Raw genomic sequence first — 20,205 nt, 5'->3', positions numbered from 1 at the left:
GTATATATATATATATATGTATATATATATGTGTATATACACATACATACATATATATATCAAAACAACATTTACAAAATAAAAGTAAAGAATTCTGAGGGGGAAAAGGTCATTGAAGAACAGAAACAGACAGAGAAAAAAAATAGAATCAAAACATTCATTCAAAATAACACATAGACAATTGTCATTAAAGCTTATTAATTCATATTAAATACTGAATTTATATTTTAATTTGATAAATATGACCTATATTAAAATAAGTGTTTTGAGTTCAAGTCCCCTTGTCCAACCAGTTCATACACACATTGTAAATACACTTTGTACATGTATATATATATATATATATACACACATGTACAATGTACTATTAATATATTTATATACTGCAGTCACTTAATCACCTTCTGTTCCATTCCTATTCTGATGTTACGTTCGTAAATGATCTCCTTCTCCTCACTTATGTCAGTTTATTGTCCTTATTATCATGTCTTATTTTATCACACATATAAAACCATATGTTGAAACTTTTATTTTGGTTCAATTCATCCTCATGTCGGCCGACAAAGAGTAACAAAGAGTATGAGCCCAATGAACAAAAGCACCAGGGTTGTAGGGATTTAATGTGTATAAAACGTTTATGTTATAAAGCCTGCAGTCACGAATTATGACCACAGGGGGGCAGAAAAACAATGCAAAAACCAAGTCAGCCCAGTAACACACACACACACACATTTAACCTTCAGTGACAAACCAAATATAAATCTTAAAATGTAATTTTAGTGCGTTACACGTGATGTTAGAGCTCACATTTAGAACACGTTGATGACTCTTTAAAGCTCTTACGTGACTCTCCACACACTCACGCATGAGCTCTTTCTGTTCTGATCTTATTTAAATCAAACATACTTGTTTAAACTTCCACAGAATTAAGAAAACAAAACTCTAAATACAAAATAAGGCGATAAAAAAAATGGGGAAAATCCAATTCATGGTGAAAAAAATGACAACTCACTGTGAATAACAGGAAGTAAACGGTTGCTAAGACACATGTTTATGTTCCAGATCAACTTCTCCACGTGCTGCCAAAACCTCAAATAATGACTCCTGCTGCAGATTTTAGCACCTCGTGCACGAGAGGGAAGAAAATAAAATGGCTGCCTGAAACAATGGGATTTTCCTGAGCAGAAAGTAAGACGTCAAAGGTCGTTTTATCTCTTGTTTATGAAGTAAAACGAGGCTTTTTAAGGTGGGGGAAAAATATGAAAATATCAGTCTGACATCAAGAGCTTTAATTGTCTTATCAGAATAAAAGGACGTCAAGGCACATTTTCCTTCCTCATTCATAATCACCGTGCATATACAAAATAAACAAGCATAATAAACTTGCTAAAAAATAGCAATACACATATATATAAAAAGATAATTGAGCACCAAGTACTTCTACTTCTTCTAGTTATTTTTGTCCTTCAGTAAAGTGTTTTAAATGTAAAAGTGCGGATCTGTGACTAAATAAACAACAAAAAGCCAACGTAAATTAAGTAAATATGAGACAGACATTTGCTTAAAATAGCAATATATATAATGGATAACTGAGCACAAAGTACTTTATACTTCAACGATATTCATGTACGTGGTGGTAAACATAGTAGTCTATTAGTACTTCAAACTAAAATGTGTTTACGTGTAAAACAAAAAAGAAGCTCTATAGATACAGAGGTTAATCCTGCCTTCTCATTACAAACCTGTGACTAGATTTTTTAATAAAAGACTGACGCCACTGTCATTTGTGTGAATGTAAAACCTGACGATTGGCACCTGTCGAACACTTCCTGCTGCGTTTTTTTAGGTGAAGAGACGGAACTTCCTGCTGTCCAGAGGAGACACCATGAGCCGTGCCGAGCCCGGAGAGTGCAGCGGACGCCACTTGTTCCTCCAGATGACCGTGAAGAATCTGGACACCAGGAGGACGCACGCCACCACCAGCAGCACCACTGACACACACAAGAAATGATATCTGAACATGTCTGAACGTTAAACACTTAGAAATGTCCTTATTTTTGAAGGAAACACACTTTTTTTCAATGAATGTAACATTAAATTAATCATAAATACACTCTATACATTGTTAATGTGGTAAACGACTATTCTAGTGTAGCTGGTTTTAATGGAATATGTACATAGGTGTATAGAGGCCCATTTCCAGTGTTTTCCAACCCTGATCCTCAGGGACATTTCCCTGCCATGTTTTAGATGTTGCCACCGCTCCAAAAACACCTGATTCAGATGAAACATTAAATTTTTGGAAAGAAAAATAATTATTGACAAAAGTTCATTATCAGGCTTCTGCAGAGCTTGGTTAACGGGCTGATGATTTATTTGAATCGGGTGTTTTTGGAGCAGGGCAACATCTAAAACATGGCAGGGCACTGTTCCCTGAGGACCAGGGTTGGGAAAACTGTTAAGGCTATTGGATGATTAGAAAACCCTTGAAAACCCTTGTGCAATGATGTTAGCACAGCTGAAAACAGTTTTATTTGGAATAAAAATCAATATTTCTAATCTTGTCAATGTCTTGACTATATTTCCTATTCATTTTGCAACTCTTTTGGTGAATAAAAGTGTGACTTTTAATGGTAAACACAAACAAACTGTATAGGTGACCTTAACAGTAGTGTACTTCATAATCAGAGGGAGGAAGTGGGTTTTTCAGCTTTAAAGACCGAGTGTTTTTACGCTAAACTCACCCATGAAAATAGCGTTTGGAGTGGGGTCGGCCGAGTTGTAGTGTCTGTACACGTTGCCGACCAGCGCCACGATCACCACAGCATAGACGGTCAGGATGTAACGCACCCAGCGGTCCAACACCCAGTTCTCAAGGATGAACCTGACGCACGACAAATGTCAATGGCAGTGATCGGCGTTAGCAATGGATTCAGGAGAGAGAAAACGGAGCGGAGCCTTACCATACGATCACCAGTCCAAACAGGATGCACAGAGAGGCGGTGGCTGCTGTCGTCTTGTCCACGCCCCACAACTGGAGAACCAGGGCGAAGTTGATCAGCGAGGCGATGGACGTCCACGTGGTGTACACGGCCAAACCGTTCTGCGCCTGAACAAGACCACGTCAGGTAATTCAGATTAAAGTGTCCTCTAAGCAAACGTGGGCTTTCGAAAAACGTCCTATTTGTACGTACCAGTATGTAGAGACACGCCAGGTCTTTGCGATGGTACGTTTTCAACCATATACCGTAGTAGTCTGTGGCAAAGCAGCAGAAGAACAGAGCGCTGTAGTTGGAGATCACCAACAGGATCAAAACCACCAGGGCTGCCAGCATGTACCTGAAAAACAGGGCGAGAGAAAAGGTTATTCAAACAGCACAGCAACAGTCTATACAACAGATATTTCATTGTATGTTAGGTATGAGCCGATACTAAGTAAAATCTGTTATCAGAGAGGAACAAAACCTCTGTCCGACACAAACTGTAGACCCTAAATGTGAAATAAATGCTTCTCATACATAAAAAATGGAGTTCTCTGTGTTGCCGTTTGTGTTCCTCTATGAAAACAAATAAGAGTAATAAATATAAACCGCAGACGTACTCTTTGTCCCACAGCACCAGCCACGCCACGTTCATCACCATACTGGACAGCCAGCAGAAATAGAAGGCGCAGGGGAGCAGATACTGAGCCCAGGAGCTGGAAATAGAAAGAGCAGCGGTGTTCATTTTCAGCTCCTCTCTTGTACACAGATTGAATGTACACAAACACGTGTAGTTTAAATCGTTGAGTTAGCATGGCCGCTACAACGCGAGGAGCTTACCCTCTGAAGCCATACGAGGTGACGTATATGACCATCAGGGTGAGCCAAGTGTAGATGACCCCCCAGATAGAGAAGGTCCAGCCCGCCGGAGTGATGCCCGTCTCATAGCGTCCCGACACATTACCAGTGGAGGAGTGGAAGAATCCTAGAAAAGGCCGGAGAACACGACTCAGTACATTTAAAACTGGACCTTAAAAATCCACACACCGAGATAATGTGGTTGCGAGTCCTATCACTATTACTACTACATTGTAATTCGGCCAACAGTTCACACAGAAGCTGGACGGACAGAATTTTACTTAAAAGTCAATAGATGGTAAGAAGACCTGGACTGGATCTCGTCATGCGAACAACTATGCTAACAATGTAAAAACCACCCTTGCCGGGACAAGGACAGAATTCGACTAAAATTGAAACTTTGAGCTACAACCTCAGCTTGACTTAACTGTATATGGAGTAAGAAAAGCTAACTTTAGCTTTATTACAGTGTTCCAGTTTGTATTAAAAGACACCAGCTGGGGTGAAGGCCTCTGTGATCTGTTACTGATTATCATACCTGAGCTTTGGCGAAACAGCAAATATGACAAACTCTTCCAATACCTGTGTTTCATTTAACAGCTGCATACTTCATACCGTGTGGAAGACTGAGGTCGTTCTCTTAGGTGAACGGCAACATGTAAAAGAAATATGTGGATAATTGATAATGCCTTCATTTCCCTCCAAAGACGAGTAACATTTTTGTGAAAATGATTTATCTATATTTCACATCAGTAGATTGCTAATTACCAGGATAAATGTCATATGCTAGATAATCAGTCAGTAAATTGCTGTAATTCTTTGTGATCGTGATAGATGTTCTTCCTCTGTTTGGTATTTTCGTGAACAAAATACGATTTGTCATTATTTGTATGGGTAAAATGGGTCCTGTCAAGCAATACTATCAGAACTGACTGAGGGAGTGTTTGTGTATACAGATGCAGCGCAGAGGGAAGAGAAGTTTATCCCGTCACACTGTTGAATTTTTTTTTTTCTGCAGTTATTTGGCCCTATAAGGTAATTCAAGTATGGTTGAAACGTTTTTTTTGGTTTGCGTTTTAAAAAAAAAAAAAAATTAAAACAAGTATCTATGGTTTTTCAGCTTCCTAAATGTGAATATTTTCTGGTTTCTTTGCTCCACTTAACAAAGAAATCATTAAAACCGAGTCATTTTGGTTCGTGGACAAAACAAACAACAAAACATAAAATCGACATTTTATGAATCAAACGATTACTTAAATGAAAATAATCGATTGTGAAGATAATCGTTAATTGCAGCAAAAACATAGAGTATGTATTTGGAAAATACACCACTACATAGGTGTACATGAAAACACAATAATTTAAAGATGTCAGTTAGGATCAGCAGTCTGCAGGAACTTCTCTCTTGAAAATAAGTTAAATTAAATTAAAAGTGCTTCAACCTTAAATACAAAAATATGTGGCCGTATAATAAGAGCCACTTTCCTGGCACTGATGTGTGTGGTTTAAAACAAATAAAACAAAAACAACAGATGTGGAATAAGCAACAATGTCTTTGAGCACTTTGGAGACTCTGAGGGGAAACGATGACTGATTTCATCCAAAGGAAAGAATCACAGTTTGCTGCCACACCCTGAACAAGACTTTACACCAAATTCTATCCCTGGAACAACCGGTTGTCCTCTGTAATAACATGATAGTAGGAGATTTAGTCTAATTAAACTGAAACTACTGTTATGGGGCTGAACGTAGTTTGACTTCAAAAAGAGCACATTTACACTGATTTATGATGACCCATGTGAGGCCATTTTTGAGTAAAACAAAGTTTTGTAACTTCTTTTCCCCAATGCTACCGATGCTAGCATGACTCGTTTAACGCGACCATATTTTTGTTAAAAAAAACTATTAACAGTTAGTAAACATGTGTTTTTAATTGTGTCGTCACTCTTAAAAAACACGTCTTTATCAAATAAATTGGTTTGAGTGTGTTTTTTTCTGCTCCGTTTATGCAGCGATACTAGCTTAACATGCTAACTCGCGTAACACACACACACATAGACAAAAATACGGTAATGATTTATCATTCTTTTGCGTAACAATGGCCGTTGTCATAACAAGCATCAGTAAATCATCATTATCACCCTCCCTGTTAATAGTCCGTTTCATAACCAGTCAAAAAAAAACAACAACAGCAGTTTATATCGAGGACTACGTATCACATACTTTTCCCTTTTAAGCTGTTTTAAGCGAGTTTCACAATAGCGTGTTGACGCAAAAGAAGGACGTTTAACGGTTGCGTTGCGAGAAAAGAAGCAACAGTTTTTTATACTTGAACTCACCTTTTCCTGCTCCGGCCAAAGCGTTAATAATGAGGACGACAACAAAACAAACGGCACACAAGAGAATGAGAACAATCCGGGACAAACTAATCTCCCTCATTTTGGCTGTGTGCGTGTTTTCGTCTCGCTGCTCAGTCTCTGTCGGAGTGGAAATGTAAACTCAGTAAACTGCTGCTGTAACTGCTGCTGCTGGTGCGTTCACTGACCGCTCCGTAAACTACTGCTGCTGTAACTGCTGCTGGTGGTGCGTTCACTGACCGCTCCGTAAACTTCTGCTGCTACTGCTGTTACTGTTACTGCTGATGCGTTCATTGACCGCTCCGTAAACTTCTGCTGCTACTGCTGTGACTGCTACTGCTGGTGCGTTCACTGACAGCTCCGTAAAACTACAACTGCTGCTGTTACTGCTGCTGGTGGTGCGTTCATGGACCGCTCCGTAAACTTCTGCTGCTACTGCTGGTGCGTTCATGGACCGCTCCGTAAACTTCTACTACTGCTGCTGTAACTGCTTCTGCTGGTGCGTTCACTGACCGCTCCGTAAACTACAACTGCTACTACTGTTACTGCTTCTGCTGGTGCGTTCACTGACCGCTGGGGGCGGAGATGTATACATAAAAGAAAAAAACACACGTGGACCAAACGGTGCCTTCACGTGCTCTGTAACATTATTTCCAGCCACACTCATGTGGTCTGAAGTGACTCACTTGCTGCTTTTGACGCGGAATAGTGACATCTGCTGGCCGTCTTTATGTATTGCATTAGAGGGGGGGGGGAGAGAGAATTGACCTCAAAGCCTCATATTTAATCTTTAATTTAGTTGTTAACCCTAAGTGAGTGTTTCTTTCTGCTTCTCTATTTCCAAAGATAACTTACGTTTCCATATCTGGCAGTTATTCAACCGTTGAAGAATTACAGGTATTGAAAAGCTAAGATAGTGTTTTAGGAGATAGATAGATGGTAGATAGTATAAAAGTGATGTTTAAGAGTCAATTTCACTCTTTATATACAACTTTGGTTATATTTAACAAATCCCAAAGGCGGTGAACGATCACGTCATCGTGTTTGAGGTGTAACGTGTTGAATTTCACAGTCGCTCGCTGTGTGTTTAGCGTCCAGCTAGGGTGGAAAAAGCTGGGAAGTGCGACCTTTTTGTGCGATCCGTGTCCGAGCACTAAAATACTCGCCATTTTGACACGTTTTATCAGGAAAAGCACAGATTAACAAAGGCCCCTGTTCAGTTTACGATCACTGTTCAAGTCCCTTTGCTCTTAAATGTCAGTATAATCCTGCGTTAATCCCGTCAAACGAGTGAACCCGACGCAGGAAACTGAATGGAAAAGCATTTCCTGTCGTTTTCCTCTCCAGTGACAATGATCCGTGTAAACGTGAGGAAAAGGGCACATCCTCCGTCTGCTGTCGCATAGTTTGAGTTTCTCACCACAAAGCTGTGATCTATGTGATTAAAAACAGCTGAGGAATCTTTTTTTATTATTATTTATTTATTTATTGACGCACCACAGCCTCATCTGTTTTCTGTTTACAGAAGGTCAAACCGGGGCTCTGAAGATGAGTGAGGGTTCTTTTTTCGCTTTAAACAAACCCCGCCGCGGTTTTTCCCCCCCAACTGTGACAAGAAGTGACAAATAAACAACAGTGGAATGAGACTTTTCCTGTTTGCAGAGTTCCACGGTCTTTGCACGTGCACGGCCTCAAACGTGTACAGTATGGAGGGCTAAAAGGGCCTGAATTCAGCCGGCGAGGACATTTTTGTGTTTGAATTTTGGGGTGTGGGCAGCAGACTGTATCTGGCACTGACGCACAGCATTTTGTCTTCCATTATAACGCAAATACCTCAGGCTCTTATCACAGTGGGTGATTTGACTTTTACCGCATGTGAAACACTTCGATAGAACAATTAAATCTTCACTTTTGACTATTCTTATCACTATTATCCTCTTCCTCACAAACACTTCAGACACTTCTATTGTTATTTACATTTTATTTAATGTCGTTTTTGGCTTCATTTTCATGTGTACGAGTAATCGCATATAACTAAAGCCCCAGTAAGCGTTGTAACGATTTTATAGATCTTCTACTTACAAAAAAAATCAAGGTTATTCAACTCCCTTCAGTTTCAGAGGTTGCAGAAAATGTAGATATTCTTTGTGTTGCTGCCCTCTGCTGGCTGTAGCGTGCAAGTGTCCTCGTCCAGGGAAACTGAATAAATGAAATACATAATGTAGAATTTACAAGACGACTTATCTATTAAAACGACGTTCGTGGCGTCCTCGTTTTCAGAAAACACGCCCCAAGCTTGGCACAGTTTCCTGTAAAGATGAGATTGCTCAGCGGCTGTTTACCAACAACAACAACAACAAACACAATCCACTGGAGTCTCGACAAACTACTAATGACATTTTCCTCTCCCTTTAATTGACAGAAACAGTGGACTTTCCTTACACACCACTTGATTTTTATTAAAATGCAATAACTCAAAAAGTAATTTAACGTCATATTTTCCACAGTAATCTGGTTTATTATCGTTTGTGCCAAAGACGACGACGGGAACCGGAAACTTCAGATTATTTGAAATGAGGAAGTGACTCATGATCAGTGCATTATTTCATTTCTTTCTTCCAACTGGAAACTGAAAAACAGTGAAGCACTTATTCTCCTGCTTCAAAGTCCATAGAGAAAATCATAATTTTTATCCTTTTGGGGGGGGGGGGGGGGGGACACAGGTGCTGTAGGTGTCACTCAACAGAATCCAAACAAAGGGTTTCAAACACTGAAATAAACAAAACAGAAACGTTTGAACTCAGTGTTGGAGTTCCTGTGTGCTGTGATGCAAAATCAGCTGATTTTTACCAATGGACTTTGGTGCAGGAGGAGTAAGTGATTCGGACTTCAGTCTATGGGCGACTAAAAAAGCGTAGACTCAACTAAAGCATGGTTTAAACCAGGGGTGTCAAACTCAAAAGCACAATGGTGACCCTCAAAGGGTCAGATGTAACTGTCACACAGAATAAATGTAACCAAATATAACAGTTAAAGTCAAATAAAGGTAACTACTCCGTAACATATTGCTAAATAACTTTCCGCATTTATTTCGTATTCAATTTCACATGATGCATATACAAATGATACTCTGCGGTCTAGTGGCAGGATACCGTCACTTTGCGGGTAACACAATCGCCGTGCATTGTGGGAAATGTAGTTTTGCCTTAAAGCAGCATAGACCTATTTTAACACAGATTTTTAAAACCAATTAATCACTTGGGGGCCACATCTGGGCCCCCGGGCCTCGAGTTTGACACGTGGTTGAAACTATACGAGATTGAACCTTTTGTTTCAGTATCCTGTAAAACACAAGAAGACATAAATATACTTAAAGACTCAGTGCGATCCACGACATCAGAGAGCGACATCGTGTGAGTTTTTTAGTTTTTCGTCAAGAAGCTTGCAGTTGCCAGTCCAGAATCCCCGAGCTGTTCTTCTCGTAGTCTTTGTGTAAGTCCAGTGGTCCGTAGAGGTCCTGCAGCACTGCCAACACTCTGCTCTGGACTGAATCCACCTGCTCTACAGGGCAGTATTCATCCAGACTGGACCTGGAAACACCAACACAGATGCAGCGTAAAGAAGCACGTTTAACCTGGGAGACGTCTTCAGGGTGACGTTCGACGTTTACCTGGACACGGTGACTATCGTGGGTTTGGGCAGCGGCATCAGAAACCGCCGCGCGGCCGATACGAGTCGCTCGATCTCCTCGTCGGTGCTGATGTGGTGAGGCAGCTCCACGGAGTCGCAGGTCAACCCGGCCTGATGGACCTGCAGACGGAGACGAGAGAAGACGAAGAGTGAAGCGAAGGCTCCTCGCGGATGCGCCGCGTCTCTCCACCGTTCTTACCATTTCGTAGTCAGGAGACGGGTTTCTTGACTTCAGACTAAAAACCAGCTGGGTCAACGAGGACATCCTGGAAACGCACGGGAAATATTCAATCGTTTAAGATAATCCATCAAATCAAGTTGCACAGGAGCTGAACAGAGGGGAGGTTTTTTACCCGGGATTACCGGCCCAGCGTCTGACCGCGTCGTCTCCGTCGTCCTCGAGAAGGTCGGCAAACGCCGCTTCCAGGTCCTCTAACTGATGTGTACGCCGATTCACACAGTGATCCAGCTCCTCCTGCACCGACACACACACACACACACACATCCATGTATACACACATCTAATATGATCAGAATAGAACAAAACACCACAAAAAATCCCAGTAATCCCAGTGATTACAGCATTGACAAGTGTCCACTGCTGCAGACATTGTCCAAATAGATAATGAGCAAGAGTGTTTAAAACTAGTGCCGGGCACGTTAACAGCGGCTAGCGACGTCAATGTCATGCGTTTCCATGACGACTGGCCGGAAAAAGACACACGTGACGTCCTGTTTACGTGACTCCTGATTGTTAAAGCAACACTAAACTTTAAAAACAGAGGCGCACATACGCAGTACACAGGTACGCTGGCTATTTGTAGCCTTTCATAAACAGAACGCTCCAGTTCCACTGTAGGCGTGCTAACCAGTGCTAAAGGAGCTAACTCAGCTAACGCAGCTAACAGAGCTAACCAGGTAAGCACCAATTTAGCACTAATTTATAGATAATAGGCAAGAGCGCAAACCACTGCACCAACTGTGTGGCCCCTTTGTTAAAAAACCATTGATAATAAATATTAAACAACAACAACAACAACATCTGACCTCATTAGCATCAGGGCCTGGCCCTGTGAAGCTGTAGAGCTCTTTCAGGATGGCATACTCGTCCTGTACACAGAGACAACACAGAGGTCAAGAACTTCGTAAGAATAACCTGAGGGTCAGCTGATCCTCCTGTAATAATGAAGTCACATGATAAACATGCACTGTATTATATATGTGTATAGTGTATATATGTGCATACATACATATATATATACATACATACATATATACATATACATACATATATATATACACACATATATATATATATACATATACATACATACATACATATGTATGTATATATATATATATATACACATATACATACATACATATGTATGTATATATATATATATATATATAAACATACATATGTATGTATATATATATATATACACACACATATGTATGTATATATATATATATACACACACATATGTATGTATATACACACATATATAAATATATATATATATGCATGTATATATACATACATATATATATATACACACACACACACATATATATATATGTATGTATGCATGTATATGTGTGTATATATATATATATATATATATACACACATATACATATACACATATCTCTCTCTATATCATTTAAAATGGAAACACATTTGAATTGTGCACACTTGACTTCAGAGTGAACTTAATTAAGTGTTAAATGTGTAAAAACCTGGACATATTTGCATAAGTGGATTCAACATTCATAATTAACAAGCTCTTACTCTCTCTCGTGTTTCTGTTTCAATTATGAACGTAATAGTTTCACTTTAAAAACGGCGCGCTTGTATTTTCACACACCGTATTATCTTTTTACTGTATTTAACATTCTCCTCTCTGTTGTTTTGATATAAAGTCATGTGTGTTTTTTCCTCTCTCTCCATTGGCAGACGGACGTTACCTGTGTGTATAATTCCTTGAAGGGATTCTTACACGAGAAAAAATCCAAGTCAATGTCCAGGATGTACGGCTCCGTCTCACTGAGACAGTCAGATATCCTCTTCACCACATAACTGGTGGATCCTTCGTCATCTTCATCATCGTCATCATCAGCAGCAGCACTCATCAGGCCTGTACCATTTCTCAGCTGCACCACGTTGCTGCCCTCTGCTGGCTGCATTGCCACAGAGGAGCTGGCTTCCCCGGTCTCACTACACTCCACTGTCCGCCGCCTCTTAGCAAACCACGCCCCCGCCGCGTCCTTCTGGGTTTTCTCGTCTGAAATGAAACGACAGAGGAAGCAACATTAGGTGTGTGCGTGTGTGTGGAGAGGGTAATTAAGTAACGTGGTGCAGCAATGAGGCGAGGGGAGGATGAAACGGAGCATTTTTCAGAGACATTTTCATCTGTTGGTAAAAAACAAACAAACTCAAATCTGAGCACTCAAATAATAAGATGAGAAAATCCTCCATCTGTGCAGGGATTTTTTGTTGGTGAGTTTAATGGCATTAGCACCAAAGCTCTCTCTAAGCTCGACTTGGGTACAAAAAAAAATCTGGTTCTAAATAAAATATGAAAATACTATAAAAATGACACCAATTCCAATACACTCGGATTTCCTGAAATCCAGCCCTGTGGCACCTTTTTGTTGGTACTTTAGAACTATGTTAGGATTTTTACCCTATTTTAACAGCTTCACAGTCACTGTGGTGGTGTTTAAATGTTAAACAAGATCAGGGCCACAGAATCACGAGGTCTACGTTTGCTATTGTTGTAAAGGCGTTAGCAAACACAGTTTGTGTTCGTCGGGCTCCATTGGAAGCAAACGCACATGGCAAAGCCGAGGGGAAGCTTCAGTGGTGAAAATAAAGAGTTAGGGTGAATTCCAATTCCTATCTTAACCCTCAATCTCAAAAATGTTCTCCCTCTAGTGCAAGTGCTGTCCCGATTCTCATAAAAATTGAGTTGAGGCCAAGTTTAAGGGCTGTATCGCCCTCAATATTGAGATTTTCCGAGACCACCCTTGGGAGCAAGGGCTACCCAGAATGCATTGCGTGTCTTCACACAAGAAAGATGGCGTCGAAAGCAGCGAAGCGAGCGCGATACAAATGAAGTATTTGTATAGATATATATAGAGATATAAAAATGATGAAAACCATTGTATTATCTTAGTTTAGGCCCATATTATGGATTACTGACGTCATTGTTGAGTAACATTTATTTTTTATTTACTTTTGTCGGCCGCACCAGCCGCGATCGTTTACCATCGTTTACTATTCAATAAGTCGTGGTGTGTGGTAACTGTCAGCTGAATATTTGTATGAGTATCATCTTATAACTAACTGACAACCTAATAACTTGACTGAAATAAAATAATAAATAAATAATCCTGACGTAAATGTGTTCTTCTTCTTTTTTGGAGTTGACAGACTGGAAGCAGCTTTCGCGTTATTCTGCCCCCTACAGTCTGAAGACGTATCTGCATTTAAGGGGTGGCCCATTTCTAAGTGACAAAATAACCCTCAACACTTGGTTTTGAGGCCAGTTAAGATTAAGGGTTGAGCTTGAGGGTTATGATAGGAATTGGAATTGGCCCTTAAAGTCGTAAAAAATACGTGCTCCGAAACTGTAGGGGTAGCTCTGTAGAGCAGAAAATAACAGCCAGACTAGCATATTTCAGCTTTAGACGTAATTAAAACTTAGTTTAAGTTGTAAAAACTTAACTACTAACGTTAGTTTTACCACACCGATGGACCTGAGCTGTTCAGTAACTCTCAGTTTACAAGAGGAAAAGTTCACGAGTCTCTGTGGCTCGTGAACTCGAGATAGCGGCTGCGTCACTCAAGAGTTCACCGTGCCCTTTTCACTCTGCAGCGACCGAGCCTCCGCACCATCGCTAAGCCTCATCTCATCTGCAATACGAAAGCGATAAATGACCTGCTCTGACGGGATTGACTTTGACCACGCTCAGTCTGAGAGGTTTAGCGTTCTCCAGCTGCTCCTCACAGACGTAGAGGCCGTCGCTGAGGAAGTAGTTGTCTGTGCTGGTCACCCTGCAGAGAGCGAGAGAGACAAGTGGAGAAAGCAGCCAGGCTCAGAGGACACACAAGTAAGTCCTGAGGATTATACTGAAATGGTAGGAATCAGGAAGGCTTTGTGAAGAAATCCGGGGATGTTTCTGCTACCTGATGGTGGTGGTGGACGGGTCTCTGCCCACGGCCATCCTGTGCTCGCCCTCTCGGATCTGCTGCGCCCAGTACGGATGCAGCCACGCGACGCAGGACACGTGGCCGGCGTACACCATGGGCATGATCCAGTTTTCTATGCTCAACTCACTGGAGGTATAAAATAAATAAAAGGTAATCTGTGCAGGGCTACGAGAGGCATTCATTCATTTGGACAACCAAAATAATTTATAGCAGGAGGTACACTACCGTTCAAAAGTTTGGGGTCATTTAGAAATTTCCTTATTTTTGAAGGAAAAGCACTTTTTTCAATGAATATAACTCATTTTGAGAAAGAAAGTAAAAATTTGATTTAAAAAAAATGTATGAATTTTTTTTTAATTGATTAAAAAAATATATTTTGAGGAAAAAAAATGATTTTGAGGGGGAAAAAAAGTTGAAAGAGAAATAAATGTAAATTTTTGAGAATTTTTTTAAATCATTGTTTTTGAAAATTCTGAGAAAAAGAAATGAACATCTTGAAAAAAAAAAAATTTGAGAGAAAGAAAATGAACATTTTGAGAAAAAAACGAACATTTTGAGAAAAAAATGAAATTTTTGAGGAAAAAAAAGACATTTTTGAGAATTTTATTTTTTTTTAATTTTGAAAAAAAGAGAACATTTCCAGTGTTCTGATGGTACATTGTGTTTGCTAATCACGTTAGAAGGCTATTGGATGATTAGAAAACCCTTGTACAATGATGTTAGCACAGCTGAAAACAGTTATGCTGGTTCTTTGACCAAAGGACAAAATTCTTATTCTAAATAAATATCATTATTTCTAATCTTGTCAATGTCTTGATTATATTTTCTATTCATTTTGCAACTATTTTGATGAATAAAAGTGTGATTTTTGACGGAAAACACAACAAAATTGTATCGATGAGTCCAAACTTTTGAACGGTAGTGTGTGCGAGCTCATTGGATGAGGACTCTCATCTGACAGCGTCAGGTCTAATCCTTCTTTTACAGCCCGTGAGAGACAGGAGAGCAACTCAATAAAAACAGGCAAACACACACACACACACACCTGAGCAGTTTGTCCTTCTCAAAGACTGTGTCAGCAGGCATGTTGACGGGAATGAGCAGATCAGGATGGGAGTCCAGATGCACCATCTTGATGTCTTTCTGAGGGAGGTGTCTGGATGCAATGGCCCGGTAGATGTGACTCACCACCTGAGATACAGAGATACAGAGATACAGTTAAACAAAGGCAGATTTAAATGAACCTGATCTCATGTTGTGATAAAAGCACATTAATCAGAATTCTGTATGGAAACAATTCAGTGACAAAATGTAGAATAAAATCGGAACAAACATTTTAATCTCGGACTACAACAGCGTCATTTTTTAATAATTAAAACAAAGTTTTCTGACTTTTCAGCTTCTTCTTAAACTGTGAATATTTGCCGGTTTCTTTGCTCACCAAAACACTGAAATGCAGAATAATTTAGATTTGTAAACAAAACAAAACGAGACATTCAAGATCATCACTTCAAGGTTTTCAAGGTCTCTTAGTGCTAGTGAACCCCTGCCCTGACCCCACTGCTTTTTCTGCAACCTGGACCACATTGGACCAGGTCCAGATCCAAAATGTCTATATTTAGCTCTGTCAGACCTGGACTGGATAACCGCAGAGAGGCTGTAGATTATACAAAACACTGTTTCTTATTTGTGAAAATGCACAAAAATGCGGACATTTCGCTGCTTTTTCTGCATCTAGACCACATTAGACCTAGTCCAGATCCAAAACCTGTACACAGCCTTGTTAAACCTGGACTGGTTAACCCCAGAGAGGCTGTAGATTATACAAAACACTGTTTCTTACTTGTAAAAACGCACAAAAATTGCGATATTTCGCTGCTTTTCCTGCATCTAGACCCCATTAGACTGGGTCCAGATCCAAAACCTCTATATTTAGTACTGTCAAACCTGGACTGGATAACCCCAAAGAGGCTGTAGATTATTCAAAACCCTCTTCCTGATTTGTGAAACACTATGTTCACATTTGTGAGGAGTAAACACAGTGGTACAGTTGTGTATTACCGCTGCATTGTGAGGCAGCAGGCAGCCTTACGTCGTGGTGATCCTCCACTATCCACACCGGCAGCTCTTTGTAGAACCTCTTCAGCGGAACTCGACTCATCGTTAAAGCCAAACGAAAGTCACGGTCTTTAAATAAAAATAAACTTCGTCACGTTGTGAGTTTACTATCGCGTTTTCGTGTCCTCCATCACCAAAAACACGGTCACAAACACAGCTTTAGCCGAACATGTAGCGTCTATCATTGCAACACTCAAACCGGAAATAACACGACCCAGTTCTGTTTTATGTCCGTCTAGAAACAAGAAGACCCCGAATGTAAACACTCGTTCCTTGTTAGGAAAAAAAGGGAGAAATCTAAAATATTTAATTATATACATGTATTAAAAAAATAAATAATAAATATATCACTAAAAAAAAGCCCTAACCCTCCAACTTCTATGTAGACAGTGTAATTTGTTGTATTGTCTTTAACCAAGATTCTTTTTTCTTTTTTTTCAATGAGGCTTTGCTGTTTAAATAAAGGTGATATAATATGATAGACAACAAATAAGAATCATTACTGTGTGCCAAAAAAATATAGCATTTTATATAAGATAAATATAATATATACTAAACTCTACCATTTTATTTATAATTTGAATTAAATGGTAAGATCAAATATCATCATGCAATAATTTCATAATAAAATGATGATATTTCACAGAATTTCGAAGAAAATCACAAATTACGTAAATAATAACTGTAATTAAAACACTAAACAAGATTCTATACAGTATATATACATTCATGTTGAATATAATACATAACATTTTTACTAAGAAGAGGATGTCATGTGACATCACATGATATCAAGTGACGGGCCACATAAATTCAATTGGGGGCCTCGTACGGCCCGCGGGCCACGAGTTTGAGACCTTAAGTGGCACAAACACATCAGCTGCTGCCGCCAGGCAATAAAAACACAACAGTTACTGGGGCTGATGTTTTGTTTTAATTCAATTCAGTTGCACAACACAAACATAATCGGCAAATAAAAGTCACTGATTCTATTTTTCAAATTTATGGACGAACAAATACACGGAGCAACTGATGTAAGGAACAGAAATAAACAAAGGGCGATATCGACGATTAGGAAAATTAGGATATATATATATATGCTTTATAGTGAACTTATACTGAGTCAGTTGGCGCAGAGTTCCTGCATAGATGTGAGATTTATTCATGTGTGTGTGTGTGTGTGTGTGTGTCTTATATATCCACCCTTTGATCTTGGTGGCCTCAGAGAGCAACAGGAAGCTTTGATCTCCTCCATCCTTTCCCTTCACTCTGGACCACGGCCCATATAGGAGACGACAGCAGGGCGATGAGCGGAGGTACAGCAGCGCCGACGAGGAGAGGGGTGAGCGAGAGGAAAGACCCAGATTAAAAGTGTTTTTGCAAAAAGACTTGGTTTGTAGGTCTTTGGTAGGGGAGGTCTGGAAGAGAGCGTGAAAGACAGAAGACGACGAACAAAAACACACAGCGGGAGATTAAGACGGAGACGAAAGGAGGAGAGTAATGAGAGCAAATAGTGTGGATGAAAACAGCAGAGGGGAAGAAGTCCACCCTGTGCTTTTGTAGACTAAGAACTAAATGCATGCGCACATTGACACACAACGCTTTGTTTTCTCACTTCTGTGATTCTGCAGATCATTTATTTGACCTGATTTTGTGGGCGATTGTCTCCAAGATTGTTTGGAGAACCTCATCTGCAGCGTAAACATGTTGAAAACTTTCAGTGCTTTTTCGCAGAGACGATTTCTTTCGCTCTTTCAGGAAGAACAAAAAACAAACAATACCTTTCATCATTCACCTGTCCTAATCGTTCACCTGTCCTCATCATCATTCACCTGTCCTAAACGTTCACCTGTCCTAATCGTTCACCTGTCCTCATCATCATTCACCTGTCCTCATCAACATTCACCTGTCCTCATTATCATTCACCTGTCCTAATTGTTCACCTGCCCTCATCATCATTCACCTGTCCTAATCGTTCACCTGTCCTCATCATCATTCACCTGTCCTCATCATCATTCACCTGTCCTAATCGTTCACCTGTCCTCATCATCATTCACCTGTCCTAATCGTTCACCTGTCCTCATCATCATTCACCTGTCCTAATCGTTCACCTGTCCTCATCATCATTCACCTGTCCTCATCATCATTCACCTGTCCTAATCGTTCACCTGTCCTCATCATCATTCACCTGTCCTAATCGTTCACCTGTCCTCATCATCATTCACCTGTCCTCATCATCATTCAGCTGTCCTCATTGTTCACCTGTCCTAATCGTTCACCTGTTCTCATCATCATTCACCTGTTCTCATCAACATTCACCTGTCCTCATCATCATTCACCTGTCCTCATTGTCGTTCACCTGTCCTTATCATCATTCACCTGTCCTAATTGTTCACCTGTCCTCATTATCATTCACCTGTCCTAATTGTTCACCTGTCCTTATCATCATTCACCTGTCCTAATTGTTCACCTGTCCTCATCATCATTCACCTGTCCTAATTGTTCACCTGTCCTCATTATCATTCACCTGTCCTCATTATCGTTCACCTGTCCTCATCATCATTCACCCGTCCTAATTGTTCACCTGTCCTCATCATCATTCACCTGTCCTCATTATCGTTCACCTGTCCACATCATCATTCACCTGTCCTAATTGTTCACCTGTCCTCATCATCATTCACCCGTCCTAATTGTTCACCTGTCCTCATCATCATTCACCTGTCCTCATTATCCTTCACCTGTCCTCATCATCATTCACCTGTCCTCATCATCTTTAGTGTAAACATGTTGAAAACTTTCAGTGCTTTTCCGCAGAGACGACTTCTTTCGCTCTTTCAGGAAGAACAAAAAAAAACAATACAGTAACTTAACAGAATCGGTGAAAAAGAAATATTAACAGCCATCACTTTCAAAACACGTTCCCCCATGTTCACGCAGGATTTGCGTGAGTTTGTGTTTGTGCCTCTTTGTCTGTTTCCACTTTTTTTTTTTCATTAAGAGGAAAATGATTCAAGTCGTTCTTTGACTAACAGCAGTCAAACTGTGAGTTTGACAGCAGTCGAGAAGAAAGAAAAAGTTTCAATCCTTATGTTTTAGTTTCCTCCAGGCGTTCGGGGGAGTCTTCTCCCCGTTATATAAAATGTGAGAATTAATAATTAGACGTATCGTAGGAAATACACTCGCTCGTCGAGACGGTCGTAGGAGAAAAATACCACAAATATCGCAAAAAAATAATAATCATCCAGTATGTTTACATGCTAACGCCGTAGTCCGACTAAGACAGACAATCGGACGACTTGCAGAGTCTGATTAAACATGTAAACAACTGTATGTTAACACGTCTCCTACTCCAAGTCAGAATCCAGTCGGACTAAGCGTAAACCTGGAGTAATCGGACTATGAATCGCATTATCCAGGTATGTTAGTCCGACTCAGAGTAGCTAGTCGGACTAACGTATTTAAGCGACATGAAGAAAACCAGATTATTAATTAACACTGTGTGTCTGGGTAACGCTGCTCTCAGTAGCCGTAGCTTGCTAGCTCGGCGACTTACTTTGCTAATTACGTTGAGTACAACGCTCCTATACTGTGGCACAACATGTATTAAAATACACACACAAGTCCAAGCTGGTACAGTCTGTGAACGTTCAGTTTCCAGTGGTATGTTAGCATCAAGCTAACGTAAGCAGCTGCAGCTAACTGTGAGCACTGCCGCTAAAGTGGCGGCAGATTTAGGGCCAGGCTGTCGAAAGCACTCAAAGACACGTGACTCACTTCCATTTCATTTCACCTTGGTACTTATGAGTGAGAGTGCATTAGCATGCAGCGCTCGCGAGGTGCTACAGTCAAGCATGTAGCGACAGAGCGAGCGAGCGTTGTGAATTCCATCACTGATGAAAACGACAGCCGTCCTCACCTTTCTAAAAACAAATTGCTCGAGTGCAAGTTCTGTCATGAATGCACTCGATGATATATCTTTGCA

General features: G+C 40.3%; 2 protein-coding genes across 2 annotated transcripts; both read right to left on the bottom strand.

Annotated features, from left to right (window-relative positions):
• Positions 1–602: 602 nt before the first annotated feature.
• Positions 603–6,368, bottom strand: LOC310927835 (uncharacterized protein). The gene is made up of 7 exons (XM_083890239.1): positions 6,179–6,368; positions 3,822–3,966; positions 3,602–3,697; positions 3,195–3,339; positions 2,964–3,109; positions 2,745–2,884; positions 603–1,991 (listed from the first exon to the last, which is right to left on the bottom strand). Exons 1-7 carry the CDS (start codon positions 6,276–6,278, stop codon positions 1,843–1,845), a joined length of 921 nt encoding a protein of 306 aa, XP_083746365.1. The 5' UTR covers positions 6,279–6,368; the 3' UTR covers positions 603–1,842.
• A 2,548-nt stretch (positions 6,369–8,916) lies between these two features.
• cUnh5orf22 (chromosome Un C5orf22 homolog) lies at positions 8,917–16,402 on the bottom strand. Its single transcript, XM_083888801.1, has 10 exons — positions 16,198–16,402; positions 15,151–15,296; positions 14,082–14,231; positions 13,834–13,949; positions 11,858–12,174; positions 10,934–10,996; positions 10,240–10,361; positions 10,086–10,152; positions 9,867–10,006; positions 8,917–9,786 (listed from the first exon to the last, which is right to left on the bottom strand). The coding sequence occupies exons 1-10, from the start codon at positions 16,264–16,266 to the stop codon at positions 9,630–9,632; spliced, it is 1,347 nt and encodes a 448-aa protein (XP_083744927.1). The 5' UTR covers positions 16,267–16,402; the 3' UTR covers positions 8,917–9,629.
• Between the last annotated feature and the right edge of the window lie 3,803 nt (positions 16,403–20,205).

This window comes from Microchirus variegatus (genome assembly GCF_963457635.1).
Source record: "Microchirus variegatus genome assembly, chromosome: 5".
NCBI lineage: Eukaryota > Metazoa > Chordata > Actinopteri > Pleuronectiformes > Soleidae > Microchirus > Microchirus variegatus.
This window is presented reverse-complemented; position numbering and strand designations above follow the sequence as displayed.

What these genes read in the sequence shown, in the direction of transcription:
- LOC310927835 (XM_083890239.1), bottom strand. Translation starts at nt 6,278, where the DNA reads ATGAGGGAGATTAGTTTGTCCCGGATTGTTCTCATTCTCTTGTGTGCC. An exon ending in TTTGGCCGGAGCAGGAAAAG is followed by an intron (nt 3,967 to 6,178) that starts GTGAGTTCAAGT and finishes GGCCTTTTCTAG; the next exon opens with GATTCTTCCACTCCTCCACT. An exon ending in TCCAAACGCTATTTTCATGG is followed by an intron (nt 1,992 to 2,744) that starts GTGAGTTTAGCG and finishes TGTGTGTGTCAG; the next exon opens with TGGTGCTGCTGGTGGTGGCG.
- cUnh5orf22 (XM_083888801.1), bottom strand. Translation starts at nt 16,266, where the DNA reads ATGAGTCGAGTTCCGCTGAAGAGGTTCTACAAAGAGCTGCCGGTGTGG. An exon ending in CCGTCCACCACCACCATCAG is followed by an intron (nt 13,950 to 14,081) that starts GTAGCAGAAACA and finishes CGCTCTCTGCAG; the next exon opens with GGTGACCAGCACAGACAACT. An exon ending in TCAAGGAATTATACACACAG is followed by an intron (nt 10,997 to 11,857) that starts GTAACGTCCGTC and finishes CTCTGTGTACAG; the next exon opens with GACGAGTATGCCATCCTGAA.